Below are 27,939 nucleotides of genomic sequence, written 5' to 3'. Positions count from 1 at the left end.
GGCCGCTTCCGGGTTCTGGCCCGGAGCTAAGATGGCGGCGGCGGGAGGCGGGGGAGCCGCGGGGCCCCCCCCGGGGACCGAGTGAGCAGCGGAGCCGGCCCGGGCCCGAGCCCCGAGTCCGCCCAGGTGGGGCCGGGGTCGTGGGGGGCCGGGCTCTGGGGTGCTTATTGCGGGCCGGGCGCGACGGGGGGTTATTTGGGGGGCGCTGGGCTGCGGTTAGGGGGCAGGGCTGTGGGGGGGCGCTGGGCTGCGGTTAGGGGGCAGGGCTGCGGTTAGGGGGCAGGGCTGCGGTTAGGGGGCAGGGCTGTGGGGGGGCTCTGGGCTGCGGTTAGGGGGCAGGGCTGTGGGGGGGCGCTGGGCTGCGGTTAGGGGGTAGGGCTGGGGGGGGGCTCTGGGCTGCGGTTGGGGGCAGGGCTGTGGGGGGGGCTCTGGGCTGCGGTTGGGGGCAGGGCTGTGGGGGGGCGCTGGGCTGCGGTTGGGGGGCAGGGCTGTGGGGGGGCTCTGGGCTGCGGTTAGGGGGCAGGGCTGTGGGGGGGCTCTGGGCTGCGGTTAGGGGGCAGGGCTGCGGTTAGGGGGCAGGGCTGTGGGGGGGCGCTGGGCTGCGGTTAGGGGGCAGGGCTGTGGGGGGGCGCTGGGCTGCGGTTGGGGGGCAGGGCTGTGGGGGGGCGCTGGGCTGCGGTTAGGGGGCAGGGCTGTGGGGGGGCTCTGGGCTGTGGGGGGGCGCTGGGCTGCGGTTAGGGGGCAGGGCTGTGGGGGGGCGCTGGGCTGCGGTTACGGGGCAGGGCTGTGGGGGGGCTCTGGGCTGCGGTTAGGGGGCAGGGCTGTGGGGGGGGCTCTGGGCTGCGGTTAGGGGGCAGGGCTGTGGGGGGGGCTCTGGGCTGCGGTTAGGGGGCAGGGCTGTGGGGGGGGCTCTGGGCTGCGGTTAGGGGGCAGGGCTGTGGGGGGGCTCTGGGCTGCGGTTAGGGGGCAGGGCTGTGGGGGGGCTCTGGGCTGCGGTTGGGGGCAGGGCTGTGGGGGGGCGCTGGACTGCGGTTGGGGGGCAGGGCTGTGGGGGGGCGCTGGGCTGCGGTTGGGGGGCAGGGCTGTGGGGGGGGGCTCTGGGCTGCGGTTGGGGGCAGGGCTGCGGTTGGGGGCAGGGCTGCGGGGGGACGCTGGGCTGCGGTTAGGGGGCAGGGCTGCGGGGGGACGCTGGGCTGCGGTTAGGGGGCAGGGCTGCGGTTAGGGGGCAGGGCTGCGGTTAGGGGGCAGGGCTGTGGGGGGGCGCTGGGCTGCGGTTAGGGGGCAGGGCTGTGGGGGGGCGCTGGGCTGCGGTTAGGGGGCAGGGCTGTGGGGGGGCGCTGGGCTGCGATTGGGGGGCAGGGCTGTGCGGGGTCGCTGGGCTGCGGTTGGGGGGAGGGCTGTGGGGCAGGTGTGCGGGAAGCCCTGAGCTATGGGGGATGTGCTGCGGACAGGGCTGCAGGGGGGAGGGGCTGCGGTTATGGGGGGGCTGGAGTCCCCTCAACAGGCCTGTGGGGGGTGGCACTGGGACAGGGCTATGGGTTGTTTTCAGGTTGGAGGGGCTCAGCATGTGGGCTGTGTGGGGACAGCCTGGGCTAGGCAGTGGGGAGCTCAGGCTGTGGGGGTCCCTCTGTGAGGCGATTGTCAGGGGACCTCAGGCAATTCCTGGCTTGGTAGGTTTGGGGAGGGGGACCCCTCGGGTGTGGAGCAGGGCCTTGGCTGTGGGGTGCTAGAGCTGCCTAGGAGGCATCGGTTGGGTGGGGAGCAGCGGGGCTATGCAGGTGTGGGGCAGGTTTGGGGGAGTGCCAGGGGTAGGTCTTGGCTCTGGGCCGTGTCTGGGGTGGGACTCGGGGCTATAAGAGCTCTCTTTGGATAGCTGCATGGTGGAGAGGTGGTGAAGAGTCTTGGCTGGGGGTGCCAGGGCTGTGGAGGGGACCATGAAGGGATTCCCCTGGCAGAGGTGCCTGCGGGAGGACCAGGGTGTCCAGGGCTTGCAGTCCTCAGAGAGCCCCCGCAACCCAGTGCGGCAGGAAGCTGCTTCTCCCTGCGTGCCCAGTATGGAAAGAGGGTAGGGTGAGGACAGCACCGTGGGGGGTGGGGCATGTGGGTGTAAGGTGAGGCAAGATCCCTGCTGTAGAGAGGTGTGGGGCAGAAAAATGCTGTGGGGAGAAAGGACTCTACGGAAGGCTTCCCTCTGTGCCTTACCCACTACTAACTGCACTGCTCTGCCCTGGCTTGGTGTGTTGCACTGACTTACTGCCCTGATGCCTGGATTTGTTCCCTGGGCCTCTCGCTCACCTGTGCTGTGTCAAGCAGCCCAGCCCGCGTTCAAATGCCCTTCTCTTGCAGCATTGACCTGGGGGAAGTGACAGGGTGCGGGGAGGGGGTGACATTCACCCCTCTGTGCTAACAGTGAGTATCCAAATGCCGCCGCCGCCTCCCTGAAAATAACCCCTTGTCTCTGGTCGCTCAGCAGCTCTGCTTTCCTGGCAATGCACGTGCACTTGCATCCCGGCCCCGCCACCCTGAGAACACCGTCTGCGCCTGTCCCGCCTTCTAAATGAATTCCATCTCGCCTGCCTCGGTGCAGTACGTCAGCCAGGACAAGCTGCACCATTCAGATGGCAGGAAGCTCTTTAACCCCAGGGCCGGGAGCCAGGATGGGAGCTGCAATGGGCTGTTCCCGGGGGGGGCGCAGAGCGGCCAGCCCAGCGAACCTGACGAGGTGGACAAGATCAAGAGCAAGCTCCTCTCAGCCTGGAACAACGTGAAATACGGTGAGCGCCCCAGCCACCTGGGTACTGCCCGGCTCGCTGTTGCGCTGGCCTTCGGGGCAAGGAGATCTGCGTCCTGCTCTGACTTGCCGCCCAGTCAGTGCACCTGGGATTTCAAATGGGCCGGGAGCGGCTTGGCCAGCGGGGAAGAGAATGATGAGATGTCATGTGTCTGTGTTGGAACTGGGGCTGCCCCAAAATGTGCTGTCTCTGGGGCTTTAAGCTGCCCTCCACTCCTGGTCTCCTGGGAGTGCTTGGCCTGGATTAGTTTAGCTGTGCCGGCGCAGCAGCCTGCTGCAGGTCGCTTCTGGCCTGGTGTGGTGATGGTAAAGGGACGTGCGTGGCTCTGTGTTGAAAAGGCTCTTCCCTCAGATCTTTAGCTGGGGCGTGGCAGCTGTTGGTTTGTGGGCAGCAGGCAGGTTGGTGCATTGCAATCTGCTAGTTGTCTTGTAGATTCCCATGTCGATACCCCTGGTGCTTGTGTCAGAAAACTCCTGCTCCTGGCCATGGGGGAGCAGCCCGTCCAGGTTGTCTACGGTCTCTGTGGGTGTGTCTGGATGCTGTGGCAAGTCTAGGCCTACGGGCAAGCCAGGCCTTGATGTTTGTGAGAATCCTGCCGGCTGGACTCCAGCCAGTGGCCCTGCTGGGAGGCTGGGCTTCCACCCATGCTCAGCCCTAGCTGTGTTGTGACCTGAAGGCTTCTCAGTCCACCTGGAACAGGGACCTCGAAATTCCTGTTCTAATCCCAGCCCTGAAACTGATGCCCTCTGGGCCCAGGGCAAGTCACTTAACCCTCTCTGTCTTCCCCAGCGGTGAAATACAGTGATCGAACGGCTCACCCACAGCACAGGAGGGTGGCGAGGATCAGTCAGTCAGTGCCTCCACATGTCTTGCAGGCTTAGGGGGATCCCTAAGAAATGGGGAATGTCTAGGGTAATGGCTACAAACTGGACCCATCATTCATGCTGTTTCTAACCAGGACAGCTTCGAGTCCCATTCCTAGCTGGGTAGCAGAAACCTCGCCATGAATGGAGGGGGTGGGGTTCCCCATTGCAGCTGAGTGCAGGTTTCTCTTCCTGTAACTCAGTCAATTCTGGCAGATCAAGGGCTCCTTCAACTCACTGGCTGCTGACGTGGCTGGAAAGACCACACTCCCCCCCCTCACCCCCCAGTGCTGGCTGTGTTTGTGTCAGGGCATCGAGAGCTGACCTCAAACCTACCCTCCTCCTCCTGTGGGTGCCTGTTGCCTGCATGTGAGAGTCACTTTATCTTGCTGATAAACTTTGCAACACTTCTGCTGCATCAGCATGTCAACAAAGGCAGTTCTGGTCCTGCTCTCCTCTGGGTGGTTAGGATCTGGCAGTTAGAAGGTCCTGGGAGGACAGCTTCACTCCTTTAGAGCCCTGGCCGAAGGTCACCTCCCTTAAGGAGGATCAGGCTCTTCCTGCTGTGCCATGTGACTCCTGGGCCCTGGTGTGGCTGGGCTAGGGGATAATGCAGGAGTGTTTCAAAGAAAGTCCCTAGAATCCCCCCCACACACACCCCTGAAGCAGTTGCTACCTTGCAGCCCTGTGAGTGGCCAGGATCAAAGCAGAGTGCAGGGACTCCCAAGGGTGGAGGCAGGTGCCTCAGGACCATAGAGGGCTGTTAGTGGGCATGTTGAAGGGAGCAGGTGAGCGAAATGCAGAGCTCAGACTGTGCGAGCTGAGAGGTATTCCTGGCCCCAGCTGGTGTACACACCCTCTCTACAGGCTTTTACGCTGCTCATTGTTGTGCTCTCTGAGTTTCTCCCAGGCACGCATTAAGCAATGAGATTACGTGTCTGTCACCTGTTAGTCGTCCGTCCCCCCCCGCCCCGGGGAGCAGCCCATGCAGTGATGTGGTGTGTTTTGGTAGCATTCTAGAGTGGTTTGAAATGTCCCTGCTGCTCTGTGTTGGAAAAGGCAGGTCATCGAAATGCCCCTTGTATTTGGAGCAGAAGGTGGGAGGTTTGGGAAGGTCCTTCGTTCCCAGAGGAGTTTGTTCCACCACCAGGGAGTGGCCTCTGAGAAAACTCTCTCCTGCCCAGCCAAGCCTTACCCTTAGGGCACAGCGCTCTATTGTGCCGGGGAGTGGAGCTGTCGACCAGGGTCCTCTGGAGCTTTGGATGGTCTTTTAGATATCTTGGGCCCAGGCCAAGAAGCGAACCCCTTGAAGCTAAGGACCGAGACCTTGATCTGGAGTCAGCAGTGTGGGAAGCCAGCGTAGAGAGTGGAGGAGAAATAAGCAGCGCCTTTTGTCCCCACCCTGTGTCTAGACCAGTGCTGCAATTAACATGGCTGCTTCTAACAACCTGCTGCGTGCTGCTGGCAAATGCTGATCACAGCTCCTGGAGCCACCCACAGAGGGAATTTCAAGGCGCGGTTCTTGACTGTTGCCTGTTTCACTTCCTCCAAGGGGCTGTAGCCGGTAGCCTAGAGCAACAAAGTAAAGGGGTGGGAGGGCCATGGCCCAGCCAGCAAGTGGAGGCAGCATTCCTGAGGGAGCTGGCCAGAGGACTGGTTTGGGTTTGACTAGCGAGGCTGTGTGGCAGGATTCAGCTGCCCCTTGACCCGGTCTGGCTTTCTTTGTACCATTGCACCAAGGTGTGGCTGTTGGCATTTTCTCTCCTTTAAATGACATGCACACGGGCAGGTGGCAAACACAACCAGAGCTGCAGGCATAGGGGCTCAGTCAACCCTACCCCCAAGTGATCCCCCCCAAAGCTGAGTACATGGTGCCTACCTGAACTATTGCAGTCAGGACATGATACTGAGGACAGGGCACCTCTGGAGCACCTGGGATAATGCCCCATGGCAGGGAAATCTAGGGCAGCCAGCCAGGGCATCAGAGCTTTGTACACTAGCTGAATCCATGCCCTGTGCATGGGAACACAGCTGTGGGTTATTGACCCTGGCTGCTGGGGATGTGAAGGTTTAGCAGGAGGAAGGAGCTGGCTACTCTCTGATGGTCAGGACCTGGGAATGGAAGGGAGTGCGGACGGGAGGACACTGCTCACTTCTCTCTGCTTCTCCCCTCTCAGGATGGACGGTCAAGACTAAAACCAACTTCAGCAAGCTGTCCCCCATATACCTCTTTGGCCATGTCTATTGCTTTGAGGTGGAGGGTGAGTAGCCGGGTTAGCGCAGAGATCAGCCATGACTCCATCTTGCCTAGCTCCCGTCTGGCCAAATGCCCAGAACCAGAGCTGGGTGGGATTTTTCAGTGAACCGTTTCCTAGCCGGAGAATGCTGATTTGTCCAAACTTGGGGAGAAGGGAGGCAGCTGCGGAGTTGTGGAAACCATTGGGTTGGGTGTTTCCAAAATGAGCAGTTCCGGTTTCCTTGTTCATGCCGATTTTGTTTATAAATTCAAACTAATTTGAGCACAACCCCTCTCCCCGCCCCCAGTGGATGGAAACAAAGCCTTTGCAGTGACCCAAACCAAAACTCTTCCCTTGAGATCTTGGCTCTCCCTCCCGATTCGGGGAGGGGAAAAGTGTCAGAATCTCACATTTGTGTTGGATGACACGTTTCCCACCCAGCTCTACGTGGAATCCCAGTCCCCTGCCCCCATCACACCCCTTAATCCCCAATGTTTGGGAGCCCTGGCCCAGAGCTCTCTCCTGTTGATAAGGCTCAGTGCTAACATCGCCCCCTCTGGCCACTGGCAGAGATGGGGCCGTGACAGTGGGGTTCCTTTCTGTGTTGCTACCCTGCCCCTGGATTGAGTGGGGAGGCCCCCCATACACGTCTGGTGGTCCGTGGCTGAACAGGGGTCCCTCCTTCCCCGCTGTGGCTGATTGGGCGCGGGGGGGGGTCTCTCCTGCAGAGGACGTGGAGCGGTTCCAGAAGGACTTTGCCTCCCGCATCTGGCTCACCTACCGCCGGGAGTTCCAGCAGCTGGAGGGCACCGTGTGGACCACGGACTGCGGCTGGGGCTGCATGCTGCGCAGCGGGCAGATGATTCTCGCCCAGGGACTCCTCATGCATTTCCTCGGCAGGAGTGAGTGTGGGGACAGGGGCTGCTGGTGGATGCCGCAGAAATCCAAGGCTGGCCAGCATGTGCCCAGGGCTCCCGGCTCCGTGCCCAGGCCCTGGGGGGTGGCATGTGGGAGGGGTAAAGGAGCTTCAGAGGAAGGGTTAAGACACCCTGCAGGAGGTGGCAGTGGGACCGTCTGCCTGCGGGGGAGAGTTCTCCTGCCCCAAGAACTAGGGGCAAGACACTGCACGTGCTCAGCGCAGGCCACAGCTGCTCTGGCTGCTGGGTTGGAGGGAGCAGCCGGCGCTCCGAGCACCCTGGGTCATGTCCCTTTGTTGGTAATACCCTGCCTAGCCCCTCCCTAGAGCACTCAGCCTTTCACAACGTAGGTGGGTGTTTTTGAGGGAAACTGTGGCAGGGGCAGGAACAGAACCCAGGAGTCGGCTCTCCAGGAGGACAGTGCGTTTCTGGCCTGGACTCCATGAGCGACTTTCAGGCTGAGCTCTGGCCCCTGGAGAGGGGTATTGGCATCAAGTCACGTGTGGACCCTGCGCCCCCCAGGGCAGGCTTGTGGGACACGTCGCCTGTACCTCTCCTGTTACTCTTAGACTGGACCTGGCCCGATGCCTTGTTCACCACCAGCCTGGTGGAGATGGACCCCATGAAGCCTGTCTCTCCTGCCCGGCCTGGCAGCATTGGCTTGCAGCAGCTGCCTACCCTCGCCATGGACAGAGGCAGGGACCACTGGGGCATCTGGGCCCCTCTGTGCCCCCTTAGCCCCCAGGAGCTGGAGAAGGAGCGCAGCCACCGCACGATCGTCTCATGGTTCGCAGATCACCCTCAGGCACCCTTCGGCATCCACCGGCTGGTGGAGCTGGGGAGGAGCTCAGGGAAGAAAGCCGGGGACTGGTACGGCCCCTCCATTGCGGCCCACATTGTCAGGTGAGCTGATGACGGCCCCCAGCACCGGGGATCAATCCATGCTGACTCCACCGGGGCGGCCCTGGGCATGACATGGGAGCTCTCCTGAAGCACAAGCCTGCGGCCTGCAATCTCCACTCCCGCGGAGCCTAGCATTTTCCGATCCCAGTTGCGGAGCTGGGCTGGGGCGTGGCCAGGCCGCAGGACGCTCATTCTCTTCCCCTCCATCTCCTGCAGGAAAGCGGTCGAAGGCTGTTCAGAAGGCAGCAGCCTGGCTGTCTACGTATCTCAGGACTGCACAGGTGAGCTGCCCCAGGCTGGTGCTGTGGTGATGGGGTAGCCTGTGGCTGAAAACCGATGTGCTCCACGGACACCCGAGCTAGGGGGCGCTCTGACTCTCGGGTGTCACACCTAGAGGCTGGGGGTCTCTCCCTGCCCCGGGCTAGGATCTGACCCCCTCCTGCCCCCCCGCAGAAGAAGCCAGACCCTACTGGTGTCTAGGGTGGTGCCAGGCTGCCAGTGACTAACCCCCCTCCCCTCTGTCTGGTGACACGCTCAGTGTACAAGGGGGACGTGGTGAGGCTGGTGTCGGGGAGCGACGGCCGGACCGTGCCTGATCCCGGCGCCAAGCGGAAAGCTGTCATCATCCTGGTGCCCATGCGCCTGGGCGGGGAGACCCTCAATCCTGTCTACGTAGACTGTGTGAAGGTAGAGCAGGGGTGGGGCCTGAACACCTGGGGGACCCTGATTGGTGGGGGAAGGAATGGGAGGCAGGACTTGTCCAGCAGTCCCTAGCTGTCCAGCCCCCATCACATAAGTATCTGCCTGTCCCAATCTCTAATGTATTTCTCCTCACTGCTCTCCGAAAGGCAGGGCAATGCTATTATCCCCATGGCACAGATGGGGAAACTGAGGCACAGAGAGGCTAAGGGACGTCCAGAGGTGCCCCAGGGAGTCTGTCAGAGCTGGGAATTGAACCTGGGTCTCCCAAGTCCCAGGCTAGCACCCTGCCTGTCCTTCCTCTCAGTCCCTGTGTTGCCAGCTGCTCTGGCACGGTACGTCAAGCTGCCTCGAGACACGGCCCAGTGTAGGAACCTCCTGAGGCCCTGGGGTAAGCCCCGTCTCCTTGGAAGTCCTCTCGGTGACGCCCCCGTCCAGCTCCATAGTGGAGAGCAGGAAGTGAATAGCAAGGCTGAGCCCCACACCCTGTGTTTCCATCCCCCTCCAGGAGCTTCTGAAGCTGGAGCTCTGCATCGGGATCATCGGCGGGAAGCCCAAGCACTCGCTCTACTTCGTGGGCTACCAAGGTATGTGCCCGCAAGCTCCTGCCCGGTGCCCATCCCTGGCATGTTCGGGGCAGCAAAGCGGGAGCTGCCGGACGGAAAACAGGCTCTTCCCGTGGGAAATCTCCGGCCTCTTGGCAAAAAATGGAAACCCCCGCAGTTTCCGATTTGGAAACGCTGCTGCAGTGCCTCCCAGTCTCCTCCCGAGGCCTGGCTCCCTGGTTGGACTACAGCTCCCATGATGCACCACAGTCTCCCTGTGGTGAGGGGTGGTGGCTGTCTTCTGGGCGTCCCTGGCCACAGTACATCATGGGAGGTGTAGTCTGGCTGGGAAGCCTGGCCCATAGGAGAAGGGGGAACAGGAGGGAACCAAACCGCCGCTCCCATGTGGCACCGCAGCAGGTCTGAGTTGCAATGCTTTGGGTTGGCTGCTGGGGCTGGTGTGATCCGGACCCCCTGAGGGAGGGGCTGTTGAGCTCCTGCTGATGCTTCTCCTCTCCCCACCTCCCCCCTGCCTTCCAGACGACTTCCTGCTGTACCTGGACCCCCACTACTGCCAGCCCTTTGTGGACACCACCAAAAAGAACTTCCCCCTGGAGGTCGGTACAAGCCGGTGGATGGGGGGGGCAGCTGCTGCCAGGGGCTGGCTCCGTAGAGTAACACGTGTACACGCTCTCTCTCCCAGTCGTTCCACTGCAGCTCACCCCGCAAAATGGCCTTCAGCAAAATGGATCCCAGTTGCACCATCGGCTTCTACGCCCGCGATGGGCAGGAGTTGGACACGCTGTGCTCGGTGTTGACCAGGGTAAGGGCCGCAGCGGGCAATGCCTTGGTGCCAGCTGGAGTGGGGACTGGCTGGGGGGTGCGCTCTGCCGGGGCCCCAGAACACCCTGGATGTAGCCCTCCCGCAGCCCCCGTGCTGGTGTCTGGCATCTGCACTGTGCATGCGGGCACCTGCCTGGGAAAAGTGCTGTGTGGATTCTGCCTCCTGCCACTGGCGGAGACTTAAGTCTGCCTCAATATCTGGATCCTGCCTGGTCAGAACAGGGCAGGGCAGCTCCGTTCTCCTCCCCCAACGCTTGCCCATGCGGGTGAGGGCTCAGAGAACCCACCATGCCAAGCCAAGGGGCTGGTGCCTCCAATGGCCTGGCCCTGAGCCTTTTCCCTGCCCCTTGCAGCACGGGCTCCCTGAGGTGCTGGCTGGGAGCAGGGGGGCACCGCGTGGATTTTGCAAGCAGATAACGTATGTGTGGCGAAGGGGGTGGGGTGTCTGCCTCCCTCTCGTGGCCCTCTGACCCCAGCCCTCTGCCCCCCAGGTACTGAACTCCTCGTCGGCCAAGGAGAAGTACCCCATGTTCACGGTGACGGAGGGTCAGGCGCAGGAGTATGGGCTGGCCGAGCTGTGCTCCCGTTTCTCCCAGCAGACCGTGCAGCTCCCCAAGCGCAGCAAGGCCAAGAAGCCCAGCTCGGACGAGTTCGTCTTCCTGTGAGCAGGGGGGGGCTGCGCCCCATTATTTATTACTTATTTATAGAGACATGGCGGGGGCCACTGGCTGCCCCGCACACCATGTCACAACACTGGCAGTGCAGCGGGGGCGCTGGGCCGTTGCCCGAGGGCAGCCCCACCCACCCACCGTGGGGACAGGCAGCCGGTGAACTGGAGAGAGCCCTGCTGCACACTGTACTTCCCAATTTACACTGGAATAAATCCCTGGCACGCGGGGGAGAGCGGTGCCCTCACCTAGGCCGGGCCCTGTTACTTTGCTGGCATCTAGCACCCCCTGAAGCTGATCGACGGCTGTGCAGGTCCTTTGCGGTTTCCTGCTGGAGTCTGGCTCTGCCCTCTGCCGGCTCCTGGGCTGCCAGGGCAGGACCCCGCTGTCCCTCTAAACCGGAGTGCAGAGGTCAGATGGCCCAGCTGCAGCCTGTCCCCAGAGGGAGCTGCCATCCGCAGGCACTGACCCTGTGGGGTGGGGGGACACCTGCATCCCCTAGGGGACCCTAGCACTACTGTCCACAAGACCGCTGCCCTTGTGCATCACCCCTCGCACCACAGGGAATGAGACTAGGCCTCCGAGCCGGGAGGTGGTTACTAGCAAATGTGAGGGGCTAGGCCCTTCCCCCAGGGCTGTCCCGGCAGTAGAGCCACAGGGCTACTGTGGGGGCACCAGGCAGCCCCTCCACTGCCCTAATCCAGCCCTGGCACAGAGGAAAGCTGGAGCCAGGGGCCCCATGGCTTATGGGGTGGCGGCAGGCTGAGAGGGCTTTAGGACGAGACTCAAACCAGCTATGTGCAACGTGTGTCGTGAGGGGTGGCTCTGGAAACCCCCTAAGAAAGGGAACTCTCCTTACCCCCCGAGCACCCCTCTGGGGCAGCTGACCCATTCCCCCCTAGCCCAGGGCAGCCCAATGGAGCAGGCTCTTCCTGCAGCGGTGTCGGAACATGAGCCACAGCAGCTGGCTTTGAATGGACCTGGTTTATTTATTGTGGGTGGCCCCAGCTCAGGACACAGTGTGCGGGGATGCTTCCCCCCCAAGTCAGGCGCTCCTTGGGCCTCTCGGGGAAAGTCCTGCTGGAAGGAGAAAGTGCGGGAGTGCGGGTGACATAGGGTGTATCAGGGCCACTTCCAGCTTCTCCAGCGTCTGCTACAGCAGCGCCCTGTGGATCCGGCTAAGAGCGGGGCTTCCGGCTGCTCGGCCCCCAGGGGCAGGGGAGAGGGGTGGGGCTGGGCGCTACCCACACTGAGCTTGCGGTCCCGAGCGCTGCCCTGAAGGGCTCACTCTCTAGCTAGGCGAAGGGTGGGGAGTCACAGGCCCGGAGCGGGAAGTGGGCAGCGACAAAGCAGCGAAGAAAACCCAGCTCTCCTGCTCTGCTCGCGGGCTGTGGCTCAGAGGGGGGCTGTAGTGCCAGGGGGCTGGGCTGCTGCTCTGGGCCCCACGGGTGGGTTATCAAAGCCCCCTGGCCTGTCCCCCACTAGCCGCAGGGCAGGGAGCACATCTCCCTGCCGTACTGGCGGTAGTAAAGGTGGGCGTGATACCGCAGCTCTGGCAGCACCAGGCGATAGCAGCTGGCGTGCTGAGCCGGTGGGAGGCTGGGCCGCAGGTTGTAGCCCAGGATGGCAGCAGTGTCAGGCTGCCAGGGCCGCAGCTCGTCTGCTGTCTCCTCGGGCCCCACGGCCTCCCCGGCCAGGCAGGTCTCCCGGGTCTCCCGCAGCAGCGAGCGCAGGGCATCCAGCTCGCCCTTCATGCGCGTATAGCCGTAACGTTCCACCCGGTGCCACAGCACGGCCTGGAAATACCGGTAGAGCCGTACATCCAGCCAGTTCCACGCCCGGATCTGCCGCGCCAGCCCCGGGGCCAACGCCTCCTCCACGGCCCCCTGGCGGGCGTTGAGCCGCACGTAGGCCAGCTCCTCCAGCCGCAGCCCCAGCAGCTCCCGCGCCAACAGCAGGGACTCGTCGAAGTGCTCGGCGATGAGCACCAGGTGGAAGGTCCGGTTCAGCTGTTCCAGCTCCTGGTCCCACCGGCTGCCCTCTTCGTCGCCGCCGGCCTCCAGCCCCAGGTCAAAGGCCATGGGGTTCCTGGCCAGCCCGTTGCCCGTGTCGGCCAGGTCATAGTACTGTGCTGGGGCCTGCAGGAAGGCAGCCAGGGGCTGGGTGTGGTTGGCGAGGGGCCGGAAGGCGGGTACGGTGCTGCGGTAGTAGGCAAAGACGGACTGGAAGGTGCGGACGGGGTCACGCAGGATGGTGAGGTAGAGGCTGTCCAGGGGCATGACCTGGCGCAGCTCGCTGGCTGCCAGCCGCAGGTGGCTGAGCAGCAGGTTGTAGCGGGCGGCGCCCGGCGGCAGCGGCTCCACGAAGGCGGCAGCAAAGCGCTGGGGGTAGGCGAACTGGTAGGTGTAGCGGGGGAAGGCCACGGTGAGGTTATGCCGCTCGCCCAGGCGGAAGAGGATGTTCTGCAGGGTGCTGCTGCCCGTCTTGTGGGTCTTCACGAACACCACGCTGGGGGGAGGGCGGCCGGAGCTCTTCCCCTGCAGCATCTCAGGGGGGCTGGTTCTACCCACCTCCCTGTGGTGGGAGAGAGGGGGTGGGTTAGAGGCCCTCACTGCTGGAGCAGGGCCCCCAGGTGCTGCACAGCCAGGTCCAGCCCCACGGAGCTGAGTCTGAATCGACTGGTGGACAGGATGGGAGAAAGGGCCAGGCGGGGGAGGGGACTCAGCCTGCAGCCCTGAGAATAGAACCCAGGTGTCCTGAGTGCCAGCCTGGGGCCCTGGTTGTGCTGCTCCCTCGTAAACCTCCCGCACCCCTATCCTCTGCCCAGCAGTCCTGTGTCACTAGTGGCTGGCCTCAAGGCCCTGTGTGCCCTCAAGGCCCTGTGTGCAAGGCCATGCTGGCGAGGTCAGAGCAGGGGCACTTGGTGCTTACCCCCAGCCTGCACCACTTGTTAGCGTGGTGGTGATAGGCTTTGCTGCCCTCAGCCTGGGGCCCAGCCAGCTGCTGGGGGGCTCAGGGCCTGGCCCTCCCATGGCAGGGAGGGTGCCCCAGCCCTTGGCTGTTTCCTGTGAAAACCCTGCCTGGGAGAACTGCCCCAGCAGCCACTAAATGCCAGGGAGTGTGTTGAGGCTACAGCGGGTGATACTGAAAGGTGAACCGTCAGGCTGGAGGGAGGTTACCAGTGGAGTTTCTCAGGGATCGGTTTTGGGACCAATCTTATTTAATCTTTTTATTACTGACCTTGGCACAAAAAATGGGAGTGTGCTAATAAAGTTTGTGGATGACACAAAGCCGGGACGTATTGCCAATTCAGAGAAGGACCGGGATATCCTACAGGAAGATCTGGATGACCTTGTAAACTGGAGTAATAGTAATAGAATGAAATTTAATAGGGAGAAGTGTAAGGTCATGCATTTAGGGATTAATAACAAGAATTTTAGTTATAAGCTGGGGACGCATCAATTAGAAGTAACGGAGGAGGAGAAGGACCTTGGAGTATTGGTTGACCACAGGATGACTATGAGCCGCCAATGCAATATGGCCGGGAAAAAAGCTAATGCGGCCTTGGGATGCATCAGGCGAGGTATTTCCAGCAGAGATAAGGAGGTGTTAGTACCGTTATACAAGGCCCTGGTGAGACCTCACCTGGAACACTGTGTGCAGTTCTGGTCTCCCATGTGTAAGAAGGATGAATTCAAACTGGAACAGGTACAGAGAAGAGCTACTAGGATGATCCGACGAATGGAAAACCTGTCTTATGAAAGGAGACTCGAGGAGCTTGGCTTGTTTAGCCTAACCAAAAGAAGGCTGAGGGGAGATATGATTGCTCTCTATAAATATATCAGAGAGGGAGAGGAATTATTTAAGCTCAGTACCAATGTGGACACAAGAACAAATGGATATAAACTGGCCACCAGGAAGTTTAGACTTGAAATTAGAGGAAGGTTTCTAACCCTCAGAGGAGTGAACAGCCTTCCAAGGGAAGCAGTGGGTACAAAAGACCTATCTTGCTTCAAGATTAAACTCGGTAAGTTTATGGACGAGATGGTATGATGAGATAAAGATCAATTAATTGACAAAATCATGTTAATTATTCATGGTAAATAGGCCCAATGGCCTATGATGGGATGTAGAGGGATGGGATCTGAGTTACTACAGAGAATTCTTTCCTGGGTATCTGGCTGGTGAATCTTGCCCACATGCTCAGGGTTCAGCTGATGGCCCTATTTGGAGTCAGAAAGGAATTTTCCTCCAGGGCAGATTGGAAGAGGTCCTGGAGGTTTTTCGCCTTCCTCTGTAGCATGGGGCACAGGTCACTTGCTGGAGGATTCTCTGTACCTCAAAGTCTTTAAACCGTGGTTTGAGGACTTCAATAGCTCAGATATAGGTGAGAGGTTTATTGCAGGAGTGGGTGGCTGAGATTCTGTGGCCTGCGTTGTGCAGGTCAGATTAGATGATCATAATGGTCCCTTCTGACCTTAATATCTACGTGCCTGGCACCATGGGGGTGTGCCAGGGCACTACTGTAATACATCCCCACGTACAGCGCCTGGACATGACTGTAATACACCCACATGTACAGCACCTAGCACAATGGCAGCCTGGTCCAGGAGGGGCTCCTGAAACAGCAGCAGCAGCCCCCTTGCTTTGCTTGCTGAGGTGTGTGGCCATTGGGGAGAATGAGCAAGCCCTTGGCCCCAAACCAGCACTGCGTTTTTTTGGGGGGGGGGTGTCTCATCCCAGCCTGCCCACTATGAGCCTTTGCCCATGGCAAGAGCTGGGCACTGAATTACAGGGTAGCCATGGCCCAGCACCCACAGCTGCTCCTGCCAACAGCCACATTCAGCCCCTGCAGGTTTCCCTGCCCCCCCAGTTTGCTGAAGCTCCCCTGACGCACCCCACAGGTGCCAGCTACTCACCGCTTGGCCGCCTGCCGGAGGAGCAGCAGCAGGAGTCCTGCCAGCAGCAGCGCACGGCACCGCCATGGCCCAGCCGAGTGGCACCAGCGAGCCAGGGCCATCTCCTCCCGCTCCTGCTGCTCTGTGCCCAGCCTGGGGCTACCAGCACCTGCCACGGCCTCTTAAATCGCTCGGAAATCCAAGGGCTGCCTCGCATCACCTTGCTAAGGCGGCTTAGCTGCAGCCCGGAGGGGGACGAGCGACGGGCCCAACCCCTGAGGGGCACGGCAGGGCCCAGCTCCAGCCTTGGACACCTGGGCCAGCACTATCAGCCTTGCACAGCCCCCTACCCCCAGCCAGCGCTGGTAGGGACAGGGCAGCTGGGCCCCAGAGCAGTAGGGGCCCTAGCCAGGCCCAGCCTGCCCCGCTGTGCCCCAGCAGCGGGCCTGGGCCCTGCAGGGGAGTATGGGACCAGCAGCTAGGAGCCACAGGCGGTCCCAGGGGCTGCCCAAACCCAGACCAGAGCCAGGCCCTGCCTGGGGCAGCCAGGCTGACAGTGCAGGACCAAGGGCCGGCCCAGCCCTGGGGGCTAATTTGTGTAACGGCGCCTCAGGGCCCCGCCCCACCGCCCAGGACTCCCTGTGCCCCTGAAGGGAGCTGGGGAAAAGCAGGATCTACCCCCACCCTGGGGCCTTTCTGCTCCCCCCAAGAGGCAATTTTGCATCAGGGCCCAATTAGGGCAGGTAGGAGACTCGGCTCCACAGGGCATTAGCAGGTTCCCCCGAGGACACCAGCTGCCAGGGCTAAGTCCCCGGGTTAAAGCAAAGGCAGCTCCTGGTCTGGTGGTGGTGAGGGGGGGGGTTTCAGCCCCGGGGATGGCACTCACCCAACCCGGCCCCACAGCCTAACCCTCCACAACGCCAATCCCCGTGGCCCGAGGAGCAGACAGCCCTGTGCAGCCAGCATCTCCCCCCGTGGGAAACCAGGGGAGGGTTTGCCTCCCCGCAGGCTGGCTCCCCTCAGTTTAAGCAGCAGAGTTTCAATGTGTCCCCCGGACTCTGGGGGAGGCAGGCCAGCCAGGGGGAGCCACAGCTGGCCCTGGCAGGACGGGCAGCGGCCGCCCCAAGATGAAAGCTGCGCTCAGGGAGTCAGAGCACTGGACAGAGTTTTATTTCAGAATCCGTGTAAAAAAGGGAACAAGGCCCAGCGGCGCTGAGGGAGAAACAGGCTCTGCTCCACTCTCTGCCACCAAACACTGAGCCCCACCCTGCCGTACACCTGCTCCAGCAGGGGAAACTGAGGCACGGAGCCAGACCAGGCGTCAAGCCCACTGCTGGTAGCAGGAAGGGGTAGAGACAGTGACCCCAGCTGCTGGGGAGGGGCGAGAGTTGCCCCCCACACTCAGTTCCAGGGCAGGCCTGGGGCCCCTCTCCCCCAGCTGCCAGGCGACGGCACCCAGCCACGCGAGCCCCCGGCTCTCTCCGTGCTCAGGCCCGGGCGGCTTTTCCCACGGCACCCTGGCGTCCGGGCGCCTCGGCCCGCTGAGTCTGTCGCGCCAGCTGCTTCCTCTGGTGACGGTGGAGCTGGCGCCACTGCAGGCGCCCCGGGTTGAGCCCATAGGCCCGGAGCCTCTGCCCGCTGAACTCCCGCCCGCCCACCCGCACCCTGGCACCCAGCAGCCGCCCCCGCCGGCCCCGCCGTGGCCCCGCCTGGGGCCCAGGGGAGGCCTTCCCCGCCAGACCCCCGGGCTGCCCAGCAGGGGACAGGGTGGGGCTGAGGGCCCCTGCCGTGGGCACCGAGGGCCCCTCGGCCTCTGGGCGCGTGGTTAGCCCGGCGCCGTGCGGCTCCTGCTCCAGCTGCCGCCGCTTCGCCTTGTCCTGGGGTTTCTTCCCCAGCTTGGGCCGCGGCTCGTCCTCGCCGGCCTCCTCCGCGCTGCAGGGCAAGGAGAGGGGCCGTGTGAAAAGCGGGGGTTCCCCAGCCCAGGGCATTATGCAAACTCAGCCCTGCCATGCCAGAGCCACCCACCCCCTGCAAGGCCTGCGGCCCCGAGAGCACAGGCATCGCCAGCCCGGGGGCCCATCTAGCCTGGCATCCAGTCTGCAGCAGGGGCCGTGCCAGTGGAAGGTGCAAGACGCCCTGCAGGAAGCAGCAGAAATAGGATCCCCTCCCACCAGGCAGAGGTCAGGGCTCCTGCCCCAAAGCCGTTCACGCTGTCCATACAAGCGCCCAAACTTTTCAAGCTGCCCAGCTCTTGGCCTCCCTGGGATCATGTAGCAGAGAGTTCCACCGACCCACTGTGCCCCATGTGAACACAGCATTTCCTTTATATGAGGGTGACGGGCTCAGGAGCATTGCCCCCCACCTGCCCAGCCTGCTTCTCTGGGGACAGCATGGGACCGGGGGCACTGACCAACAGGCCCAATCAGCTGCGGGGAGAGGAGGGAACATGCTGTCCGCAGAGTGGCCTCAGTTCTGTAACCCCAGTGCCTTTAAGACTCCCTGCCAGGGGCCCACCCCGCCCGTGCTACCAGCCCCCTGGAGCCCCATAGAATGTGCAGCAGCTGGGGGGCCCATCCAGCAGCCCCCTGGGACTCCTAAAAACCAAGGAAATTCCCAGCCAAAAAAATATGGTTTGAGACGAGCTCCCATGCAGGGGGTGAGGGTTCAAATCGCACGGCACCGGGGACCCAGCGCTGGTGCCCCCTGCTGGAGCCCAGGCCCAGGGTACGTACACAGCGGAGAGGGACTTGAGGATCTGCTGCTTCTTGCTGGTGTTCTGGGCCTTGCGGGTGTAGGCAGCCTTATCCTGGAGCTCCTCCTTCTCCGACCTGCGGGGAGACGCGGGGCAGGAGGGCTCAGATCCTGACCCACAAAGGGGGACCCGGGGGTCACATTCCAAGGCCTCTAATTGGAGAAGGGCTGAGAGCCAGAGAGCTGGGAAATGGGAGAATCAGCCTGGCCATGTGTGAACGGGGCCTGGACTGTAATCTGGCAATGCTACGGCAGAGCACCAGAGAGGGAAACTGAGGCATACACAGAAACCAGGTTTCCTGACTCCGAGCCCTCCCCTCCACCCCAGCTCTAACCTCCACACCTCACTCCCCTCCCAGAGCCAGGGATAGAACCCAGGAGTCCTGACTCCCTGCCCTGCCCCCCCCCCCCCGGCTCTAACCACAAAACCCCACTCCCCTCCCAGAGCCAGGGATAGAACCCAGGAGTCCTGTTCCACAGGGCTGTGGGAATCTCGCCCTGCATGTGGTTTCTGAGCAAAGCAAAGTCCTGGTATGAAGCTCCCTGGGGCCCAAGGACCCATCTGCTGCCGTCTCATCCCCCACCTCCAAGCGCCACAGAGGAGGGCCAGCCCCTCACCTGTACATGCAGGTCTTGCGCAATGAGCACCAGCGGTTTAGCTCCTTGTCATCAGCGGCCAGGATCTGACGGGGGACGAGAGCAAAGTGGGGGAGGGTTCATGGCCTGTGAGGAGCAGGAATCCACTGTGGGGGAGGAGACCCCCCAGGAGCCGGGAATCCAGAGGGGGAAACTGAGGCACAGAGAAGGGACAGGATTGATCCCCTCAAGTCAGAGAGTTGGGGCAGAGCTAGGGAGAGAACCCAGGAGTCCTGGTTCCCAGCCCCCTGCTCTGACCACTAGACCCCACTCGCCTCCTGGAGCTGGGACAGAAAGCCGGGCTAGGCCCAGAACTCTGCGGAGGCCGGCAGAGCACAGGGATGGGTGCTGGGCAGGGAAGGGGCGGCAGGCGGGTACCTCATCGGTGCTGAGGCCGAAGTCGCAGGGCATCACGGTGCGGTACTTGAAGCGGCAGGGCAGGTCGCCGATCAGGTCCTCGTAGTCCAGCCGGTAATACTCGTCCAGGTACTGCTCGAAGGAGCCCACCTCTGGGGGGGGACGGTGGGGCTCAGCACAGCCCTGGGATGGGGGCGGCTTCAGGAGCTCCCTGGTCCAGCAACCCCCTCCCAGCCCAAGGCAGCACCCCCAGTACAGCCCCCTCCCACAGGTGATCCCCCACCCAGTTCAGTTCCCCCTCTCAGCTGCGGAGGGCCCTGAGGCAGACCCAGAGGGAGCCGGGGGCTGGGCCCCCCGGCTACAGGGTGCCCTTGGGGCATACCAGGGAGGGCACCGGGGGGCAGGAGGGAGCCTGATCCAACGCAGCCATGTCTTAGCCAGCGGGGGGCACCCCAAGTGCGGAGCCTGCCGGCCTGGGCAGAGCTGCAGGGAGCCATCGTGGGGACACCCAGGGAGGGGGCTGGATACCTGGCAGCACGTGGCTCCTGGTGGGGTGGGAAGGGGGCAGGACGGCTGCTGGGCCCAAGGAGCCTGACGCCCCAGGACACCTGCGCTGGAGAAAGCTCCAGGCAGAACCCCCCCCCAACCCCCTTACCAGGGTCGAACGGGGGCTTCTCCCGCTCCATGGCCTCCGTGAACCGTGTCTTGAGCTTCCTCTTCCCCAGCAACGTCGGAGGCTCCTTCTGCCGCTTCCCGGGGGGGCCTGGCCGCACGTGGGGGTCGTAATCCGCGTCCATCTGGGGGGACAGAACCGCCCCGGCGGCACCCATCACGCTCGGCTCAGGCATACACCCTCCCCCCATTACCTCCCAGCGCCACGGGCCCCGATCCCCAAGTGGGGTGCCCCCGAACATGCCCTGCTGGCACCACCCCACTGGGGCATGCTGGGAGCGCCCTCTGCTGGAGTCACCCGGCACTGCCAACAGTGTCATGAGTTCAGCGGGGTCTCAGCACCAGCTGGCAAATTCCCTCTACCCCAGGGACGTACAATGAAGTTGGGGTCCTCGCAGTGTGGCTCGTAGCTCCCCTCTTCCTCTGGCCACTCGCCCCCCTCTGCGTCCCGGCCGGTCCAGTTGTCCCAGTTCCAGCCATCTGGGTCCAAAGGGGAAAGAGATGGTTTCTTTGGAGCAGAATCGTACTCCTACTGCTCCCCCCCCCCACAACCACTGAGCGGCAGCCACCTCTGGGCTGGGGCATGGCAGCTGATTTTAACAGCACTGCCCACGGGGTTGGGGACGGGAAGTTCAGATTCAATGTCCCCTTGCTGCCCCCCGCCGTTTGCAGTGTGGGGCCGCTATGGAGCCAGCCCAGGCGGGCTCCGAGTGGCGTCTGCGTTGTGTCGCGACAGCTCCCACAGAACCAGCCCCTCAAACTCACGCACCCCTCCCAGACAGTGAGTCATTTGCATATGTAAATATGCAAATCAGACCACCTCCCTGCAGCATGGGGGTGAGGAGAGAAGTGACCTGCCCAGCTGGTCTGAGCAGGGTGGGGACGGGACCCAGACATCATAGGGCCCAGTGTGTCCTGGATGGTGCCCCCCCATTGTCCTCCCCGCACACGCCCTGCCCCCCTGCCCTCCCCCATCCACCTACCATCCACGCCCTCCTCCTCCTCGAACTGCGGCTTCTCCTCCTCCCCTTCCCCGTAATACTTGGCCCCGAAGAACTTCTGTGGGGTGGGAAAAGGAGAAGGAGCTGAGTGAGCAGCTGGCTTGACTGGGGCAGGATTTCCCCCCCGGGCAGGGGGTCCCAGCCTGGGGAGGGGCTGTGCCCAGTGGGACAGGACAAGGGAGGGCTCCTCTGTCCCAAGGCTGGTCCCCACGAACACCCTGGGCCCATCCCAGCCCCATGCAGGGCTGCATCTCCGGCCCGGTCCGGAACGGAGGGGACCGCCCTGCCACTGGGGATGCTGCCTGGTGCCATCCCGCTGACCCACAGAGGAGCCAAGCCAGGCCAGGCCAGGCCAGGGACATAGGCCCCGGGCCAGCTGGGCTTGGCGCGGACATTAACCCCTTGGAGCCCAGAGGGGTGTGGCAGAGTCAGGAGATGCGAGGGCCTCATGGGGAGAGTGGGGAGGTGTCTGCAGGCCAGCCAAGAGGTGCCGAGGTGGCAAGGTCTGTACTGCAGGCCGGGAGGCACTCAGGCCCCATTTGGGGGTGGGGGTGTTTGTGCTGCAGGCCAGGAGGCACCAGGCCCCCCAGGGCGAGGTGGGCAGGTCCCCATCCCCCGGGCGAGGGCAGGTGTGCGGGGGGCTCTCGCCTGCATGAGCCGGTCGTGTTCGGCCGGGTCAAAGGCCCCCTCCAGCTCCTGCTCCCCGAAGCCGACGGTCGCGTTGCCCGTCGCCTCCCGCAGCTTCTCCAGCTTGGCCAGGATCTCCTGGCGCTTCAGGTTCTTCAGCTGCTTCAACTCCTCCTGCTTCCGGGCCTTCTCCTGTGGGGAGGGACTTGGGGTTATTATGGGATGGGCTCCCCTCACTTGCTCATGCTGCCCCCACGCCCGCCAGGGGGTCCATGCAACCCAGAGAGACGGAGCGGGGGGGGCTCCTAACCCGCGAGAGACTCCCTGTCTGATAGAACCAGCCCCCAAGACCAACCCAAGACAGGAGCAGGGAGAGAACCCAGGCGTCCTGGCTCTCAGGCCCCCCCCGTTCTAACCACTAGACCCCACTCCCCTCCCAGAGCTGGGGACAGAACCCAAGCATCCGGGCCCCCTGCTCTCTCCCCCCATTATTCACTCAGCTCCATGACTCAGGCTGCCCCACAACCTCCAGGGGGTGGAGACCCCCCAGCCCCCTTCACGCTGTGATCATCTCTCACCTTCCTCTTCCTCTCCCTGATCTCCTCGCGCTTCTCCTTGCGCCGTTCGTCCTTCCTGCGCACCGAGCTGGCGATGGTCCGGGGATAAGTCCTCACCTGGGGTGGGGGGGTGGGAGATGGGACGACGACATGGGATCCGCGTTACTGCCAGACCCCCCCCTCCCCACACACAGGCGAGACTCCAGGGCCCCTGGTGTCCTGCACCCACAGCCTGAACACCCCCACCCACAGCATGGGGGACACTCTGCACTGCAGCCCCCAGGCCTCACTCCAGCCAGGGGGACTGGGGCTGCATCTGTGTTGGGGTCTCCCAGCTCCCCTATCCTGGGACCCTATCGTGCCCCACCCAGCTGCACTGGCTCCAGAGTCACTCCCCCTCCCCGGGGGAGGAGCATGGTGCCTGGGGAGGGACATAGCGCTTGAGGGGGGAGGGGCAGGGGGACACGGCGCCCGGGGGTATCCCTTACCAGCTGTGCATCAGGCTCCTCAAAGCGGAAGTTGAACTTGCGCTCAAACTCCTCCTGCTTCTTGAGGAAGAGCTCCCCCTCGTCCGAGGAGTCCTCCAGCCGCAGGGGGGACACGGCCCCAGGCTCCCTGGGGAAAGCCAACAAGGCCGTGGGGGGGGGGTGTCTCCAGGAGCTAAACCCACCCTAGAACCTCTCCTAGGGGTGACGTGACACCCTGGGCGGGTCGTCGGCGCCGGGGATGGAACCCACGACCACGGGATCTAAAGGGCTGAGCTAAGAGCCAGCAGCATTCACCTGCACCACCGAGGACGGGGGTGGTGTTTAATTTGGGGGCCCCATCCCAGGCTCCCCGCACCATTCCTCCCCACTGCTCTAGCCCTCCCCAGGCCTTTGCCTTATGTTTCCACCTCCCCAGGCCAAGGACAAGTGCCCCCTGCTGACAGCCGTCACCCCCACTTGGTGGCACTGCATGCTTGCCCCCCAAGTTGATTTCAACACGTGCCCCTCCAGGAGCTAGCCATCCCCTCTGGGGAGTGCCTATAGGGAGCTCTGCTCACAGGCTATGTTTTCACCCCCGCCTGCTATCCCCAGGAAGCCCCCCACCCCCACGGCTGCCCCCCCACTGCCCCACAGCAGCGGAACCCGAGTGGTTTCTCCTCTTACAGGAGCAATAACCCCCTGCCCCCCCCAGTTCCTGCTCTGATTGGCTGGGGTGGCCACACCCACCCCAGACTGGCCAATGGGGCGGGAGGCCGGTCTCCAGGAGTTCCGAAGGGCACATGTCCAGGCAGCAGCTGGGGCGGAGCCATGACTCTGGGGGCCCAACCCCCACTGGGCTCTGCAGGGTACCAGCCCCGAGAGTCAGGCCAGGCCCCCCAAGTTAGAGACCCCCCAACCCCCACCCAATAAAACATGGCCCACTCGTGATCTGGCTCCTGGGGTCAGGGGATCCCTTCATCCAGCCAGCCCCAAGGGGCAGGGAAAGGCAGCGGGCAAGAAAGCGTCCCCAGGTGCGCCCACTACACTTGCCTTCCCTCCTCCTCCTCGTCCTCCTCCCTGTAGCCCTTGCTCAGGATGTAGTCGCGTAGGAAGCGCTCCCCGGGGTCCAGCGCGGGGTTGTTCCAATACTCCTTCAGCGGGGCCTGGCGGAGAGAAGACGGCGGAACTCACTGCCACAAGGTGGCGACTGATGCCAGGGCATCGATACGGGAAACAGGAGCAGCCAGGGTTAGAGTAACTGAGAGTTGGGAGAGGGGTTTTGGACCCCCTCCCACTTTGGGGCAGGACCCCAACCCTCTAACTCACATGGGTCAGGAGGGACTTCCCCCAGGGCAGGTGATCCCATTTCTGCCTCCTGCTCCTACCTCTGAAGCAGCTGGTGCCACTCCCGTCAGAGGCGGGATCCCAGGCTAGACAGGCCCCTGGGCCGAGCCAGAGCTGCAGGGAGATGGGGGCGGGAAGGAGCAGATCGAAGGCTGGGCTGGCCCACGCTGCGGCTGTCACAGGCCAGCTGGCCCCGGAAAGGCCCTGGGGCTCAGCAGCTCCAGGAAATCGCTCAGCTGGGGGCGGGAGGGTTAGTGGGCTTGGCTGGGTGGGTGAGAGCTCAGTGGTGAGCAGGGGAGAGAGCAGAACAGAGCCCCGAGGGTCCGACGCCCGGCAGGGACCAGCAGGTGCCTCCTGCCTGCGGGCTGAGGATGGACTCTCCAGAGGGGAGACGCCGGAGTGCCCGGACCCTGGGCAAGGGGCCGAGCACTGAGCCAGGGGCTGGTGGACACGATTTGGGTTTTACATTGGCTGTAGACCCTATTAACTGGCCAGAAGGGGGCGCTTGTGGGGGTCTCTGCCGGGGGCACAGGCATCCTCCTCGCACCAGCCGCAGCCAGCCAGGGGCAGGTCACACGGGACGCTGGCCCAGCACCACAGCCCTGCCCCGGGGTTGGGGGCTCCAACAGCACCTGGCCGGGGGAGAGCGGGCGCCCGCTTACCAGATCCTCGAGCTGCCGGTCCGGGGGGAAATCCTGCCCTTTGAGCCAGCTGACATAGCCCTCCTGCTCGCGCGCCTGGGGTGGAGATAAGCAGAGACCCCGTCAGCCCCCCGGAATCCAGCCAGCCCAGCAGGAGGTGCCATGCCTTGATGCCCACCTAAGGGAGCCAGCCCCCAGAACCGCATCCCCCGAGCCCAGCCACCTTGACCCCACCAAACCCCGTCCCGGCACAGGAACCGTCTCTACCCAGAGCTCCCCTGGCTGAGCCCAGGGACCCAGAGCAACCCCCCCTCCCCCCCTGTCACCCACCGTCTCCTCCGTGCTCTTGATCCGTTTCTGCAGCAGGGCCGAGCCGCCCTCCCCTGCGCTCTCCTCCCCATCGCTGTCTGCCACGAATGGCCGGAAGCTGTCGGGACGGGGACGCCTCAGGATTAGCAGCAGACACTGGGGTTCGAAGCCACGGGACCCCCCCATGGACCTGCCTGGCTGGAGTGCTGAGCACCAGCTGCCCCGAGCACACCTACCCCTTTGGGGGCCCGCATCCCCCCCGGTGGCCCCTGCGTCTGGTGGGTCCCCGTAGGGACTCAGCCTGGTCACCCACACACCCCCCTCTGTGCCCCACACCCCGTCCTTCCCCTCACCTCTCCTTGATTCGCTTCTGCTCCTCAACGTAGCTCTGGGAGGCGGCTCTCTGCACAGCAAAGGAAACAGAGGGTTAAACTTGGCACCGGTCTCCAGACCCCGGCCCTGAGATGTGGCCACCTCTGGGGTGGGACATGGAGGCTGTTTATACAGGGATCCCTCCCCCAGCGCTGAGATGCGGCCACCTCTGGGGTGGGGGCCAGCAGTCTTTCAGCAGCTATGCTGCAACAGCATGGGGCAGGAAGAGGAGAATCCCATGTCCCATTGATACCACAGGTGGGGTTTAAGGAGGAAGAACAGGCTCTGTAGTGGAGAAGGCTTCCCTGGCACCTCCTCCCCCCTCTCTCTGGGCAGAGATACAGCCCCTCCCACCCCGAGAAGGCCCTTTCCAAGCCACTCCCCACCTTCTGTCTTTCAGCTGCTGCTTCCTCGTCCTCCTCATCCTCCTCGTATTTGCTGGAAGAGGAAAAAATTGGTTATTTGTCTACTTCAGCCTTTACGCAGCCCCTGTGCCACGTCAGCTGCCATCAGGAGAGGAGCCAGGCACCCAATCCCGGCTACATCAACACTGCCACAGACCCACAGCTGCCTGCCGGAGCAGGACCCCTCAAACGCTGCACTGCCCTTTCAGCGACAGGGCAACCAGGCCTGAGCCTTTGGCCGGTGGGCTCCAGAGGGAGGTCAACCCTTCATCCGCATTGTCCTCAGTATACACCTGACACCTGAAGTGCGGCATTAAGCCAATGGCTATAATCCAATCGCAGGCTTCAGGGCCTCAGCCAGTCGCTTGCAGGGGTCAGGAAGGGATGTTTTCCCCAGTGCACAATTGGCCAGATATATTCTGGGTTGGGTCTTTTCCGCCCTGCCTGCCTCTAAAGCATCAGAGATTGGCCTCGGCTAGAGATGAGATACCAGTCAGTGCAAATCAGGGCTCTGAGCTGGGACAAAGCATCCTCCATCTAAGATGCGTGGCTGGTGGGTCTTGCTCACTTAAACTAGCCTTAAACTCTATGAAATCACCCCTCCGGGGACCTCTGTGGCCCAGCCCAGCCCCTGCTCCTTACCCTTCCTTTTCCAGGATCACCTTTCTCTCGTAATCCTTCAGGTACATGGGTTTCTCCTTCCTCTTCGGGGCCACCTCCCTCCCGCTTTCTGACAAGGAATCTGAGGACAGAGCCACAGCCCAGCTCAGTGCGGGGAGCCAGGCGCTCCGGTCAGGGGGAGGTAGCTGGATGCACACGCCAGGAATTTGGGTGTCCTGCAGGCTGGGAAGGGGAGTCCCCATAGATCAGGGAGCCAGACCCAGCCCAGCATTCCTGGCTCAGGGACCCCAGCCATGGGCCTTGGGGGTGGGGGCTTCGGGAATGGAGTACAGGCAGTGGGGGAGGGGGTCCCAGCTGGGAATTAACCCGGGGGGGGGGCAGGAAGGGGATCCCATGTGGTGTGCCCCTCCTAGGTTACTATGGCAAGGTGGCAAGCTGCCCATGGGAGCCAGGACCGTGCCTCTGGCTCCAGCGCTCCCCCCGGCACAGCCGGGCAAAGGGGGAAAAGTTACTGTGACCAGCGGGTCCCACCTAGGACGATACTTCCTCCCGGCAGCACCACACCATTAGGCCAACGCTGCGGCTCTGATGGGGGGGAGCCACTGGGGGCAAGGAGAGAAGGGGAGGACTGCACAGCACACACGGGACGGGGAGACATTACTTGCTTGGCTGTAGAAGGTGGCATCTTTCTCGTAGATCCTGGGGTCCTTGGTTTTCAGCAGGGCCAGAGTGCGATAGAAATCTCTGTCTTCCAGGGGGTCCAGCTCCTGCAGAGCCAGCGGGTTAGTCAACAGCGACCCCCACCCTTTCTCTGGGGCTCTGTGTCTAGCACTGACCCCACCCCACAAGGCACCAAGGGGCAGCTCAGCGTTATCCCCAAAGGACAGAGGGGGAAACTGAGGCACTGAGAAGGAAAGTCACTCACCTAAGGGCATAGAGCCAGTCAGTGTCAGGGCCGGGGCCAGAACCCAAGAGGAATCCTGGCTCCCAGCCTCCTGCTCTGACCCACAAGCCCTCCCTCCCCTCCCTGACCTGGGGATAGAACCCAGGAGTCCTGTTTTGAAGCCACTCCGCATTCTCAGGCCCGCTGACCCCCAGCCTCCATCCCAGGCTCACCACGTCATCCCCACTTTCCTCCGATTCCGAGCTGGACTCCTCACCGGCCCCCGCGTCGGCCCCATAGCGATCCTGCACTGGGGTGGTCAAAGGCAGTGGGGTTAGCGGGGAGCTGGGGGGGGGGTCTGCAGGTACCTATTCCCCTCTCCTCCAGGTGCCCCACCCGCCCCAGCTTTGCACCCCCCCCAGCCACGCCCCACTCCCTCCTCCAGGAGCATAGAAGGAGGGGGAGGGGTGTCTCTGGGTCAGGGCAGGGGGCTATTCGCTGAGCTTGGGGGCAGCCCAGGACAAGGGGTCGCTGCAGGGGCAGATGTTATGCAATGGGGGGGCGCTGCAGGGGCAGATGTTATGCAATGGGGGGGCGCTGCAGCGACAGGTCCCTGGTGGGGAAAGGCGCCCTTGGGGTGGGGGGTCCCCCAGGCTGGGGTCGGGGGACCCCCCGGCAGACCCCGCCCCCTCGCCAGGCCCCGCCCCCGGCTCACGCCGCCGCAGCTCCTCCCGCCGCCGGTAGCGCCCGTAGCGGGCCGCGAAGCCCGCGTTGACTTTCAGCCCCGGCTCCGGCATCTTCCTCGCCCACCACGTGGGCGCCGGGCACTTCCGGGTCGGGAGACCACGTGGGCAGGCCAAGGGGGCGGGGCGCTCGCCCCTGCAACCCCACCCCCCCCATTTAAAGGGACCGCAGCAACCTGGGGCTGTCAC

The 27,939-nt window shown here is 63.3% G+C and overlaps 3 protein-coding genes across 9 annotated transcripts; 1 reads left to right on the top strand and 2 right to left on the bottom strand.

Moving 5' to 3' along the window:
• ATG4D (autophagy related 4D cysteine peptidase) lies at positions 1-26,450 on the top strand. 6 transcript variants are annotated; one of them, XM_073319165.2, is made up of 12 exons: positions 1-126; positions 2,474-2,774; positions 5,833-5,916; positions 6,621-6,794; positions 7,379-7,712; positions 7,929-7,993; positions 8,251-8,399; positions 8,920-8,998; positions 9,497-9,573; positions 9,660-9,779; positions 10,291-10,460; positions 25,500-26,448. In XM_073319165.2, exons 2-12 carry the CDS (start codon positions 2,558-2,560, stop codon positions 25,798-25,800), a joined length of 1,770 nt encoding a protein of 589 aa, XP_073175266.1. In that variant the 5' UTR covers positions 1-126; positions 2,474-2,557; the 3' UTR covers positions 25,801-26,448. The 6 variants fall into 6 exon arrangements, with proteins under 6 accessions (XP_073175266.1, XP_073175267.1, XP_073175268.1 ...); XM_073319166.1 differs by lacking the exon at positions 8,251-8,399 and having other exon boundaries at positions 25,500-26,449; XM_073319167.1 differs by lacking the exon at positions 25,500-26,448 and having other exon boundaries at positions 10,291-10,552.
• Positions 11,434-15,912, bottom strand: LOC140901019 (galactosylceramide sulfotransferase). Of its 2 annotated transcripts, XM_073319172.2 has the most exons (3): positions 14,113-14,252; positions 13,708-13,826; positions 11,434-13,041 (listed from the first exon to the last, which is right to left on the bottom strand). In XM_073319172.2, exon 3 carries the CDS (start codon positions 13,011-13,013, stop codon positions 11,949-11,951), a length of 1,065 nt encoding a protein of 354 aa, XP_073175273.1. In that variant the 5' UTR covers positions 13,014-13,041; positions 13,708-13,826; positions 14,113-14,252; the 3' UTR covers positions 11,434-11,948. The 2 variants fall into 2 exon arrangements, with proteins under 2 accessions (XP_073175273.1, XP_073175270.1); XM_073319169.2 differs by having other exon boundaries at positions 13,708-15,912.
• KRI1 (KRI1 homolog) lies at positions 16,044-27,859 on the bottom strand. Its single transcript, XM_073319174.2, has 19 exons — positions 27,723-27,859; positions 27,241-27,317; positions 26,786-26,891; positions 26,146-26,245; positions 25,486-25,537; positions 25,081-25,130; positions 24,749-24,845; positions 24,440-24,514; positions 23,480-23,596; positions 22,455-22,577; positions 21,988-22,083; positions 21,431-21,601; positions 20,765-20,840; positions 20,158-20,261; positions 19,765-19,906; positions 19,131-19,261; positions 18,735-18,799; positions 18,098-18,193; positions 16,044-17,297 (listed from the first exon to the last, which is right to left on the bottom strand). Exons 1-19 carry the CDS (start codon positions 27,802-27,804, stop codon positions 16,853-16,855), a joined length of 2,205 nt encoding a protein of 734 aa, XP_073175275.1. The 5' UTR covers positions 27,805-27,859; the 3' UTR covers positions 16,044-16,852.
• Positions 27,860-27,939: the final 80 nt, after the last annotated feature.

Source organism: Lepidochelys kempii, chromosome 20 (assembly GCF_965140285.1).
Source record: "Lepidochelys kempii isolate rLepKem1 chromosome 20, rLepKem1.hap1, whole genome shotgun sequence".
Lineage (NCBI taxonomy): Eukaryota > Metazoa > Chordata > Testudines > Cheloniidae > Lepidochelys > Lepidochelys kempii.
This window is presented reverse-complemented; position numbering and strand designations above follow the sequence as displayed.

Excerpts from the sequence above, each read along its gene's own strand:
- LOC140901019 (XM_073319169.2), bottom strand. The coding sequence starts at position 13,877 with ATGACCTTACACTTCTCCCTATTAAATTTCATTCTATTACTATTACTC. Across the intron at positions 13,042-13,707 it reads CTCCCATTTTTTGTGCCAAG|GGAGGTGGGTAGAACCAGCC; the intron begins GTCAGTAATAAA and ends CTCCCACCACAG.
- KRI1 (XM_073319174.2), bottom strand. The coding sequence starts at position 27,804 with ATGCCGGAGCCGGGGCTGAAAGTCAACGCGGGCTTCGCGGCCCGCTAC. Across the intron at positions 25,131-25,485 it reads CAGCAGCTGAAAGACAGAAG|AGAGCCGCCTCCCAGAGCTA; the intron begins GTGGGGAGTGGC and ends TTTGCTGTGCAG. Across the intron at positions 24,515-24,748 it reads TCAAGAGCACGGAGGAGACG|GCGCGCGAGCAGGAGGGCTA; the intron begins GTGGGTGACAGG and ends TCTCCACCCCAG.
- ATG4D (XM_073319162.1), top strand. The coding sequence starts at position 2,558 with ATGAATTCCATCTCGCCTGCCTCGGTGCAGTACGTCAGCCAGGACAAG. Across the intron at positions 7,994-8,919 it reads CGTATCTCAGGACTGCACAG|GAGCTTCTGAAGCTGGAGCT; the intron begins GTGAGCTGCCCC and ends ATCCCCCTCCAG. Across the intron at positions 9,574-9,659 it reads AAAAGAACTTCCCCCTGGAG|TCGTTCCACTGCAGCTCACC; the intron begins GTCGGTACAAGC and ends TCTCTCTCCCAG.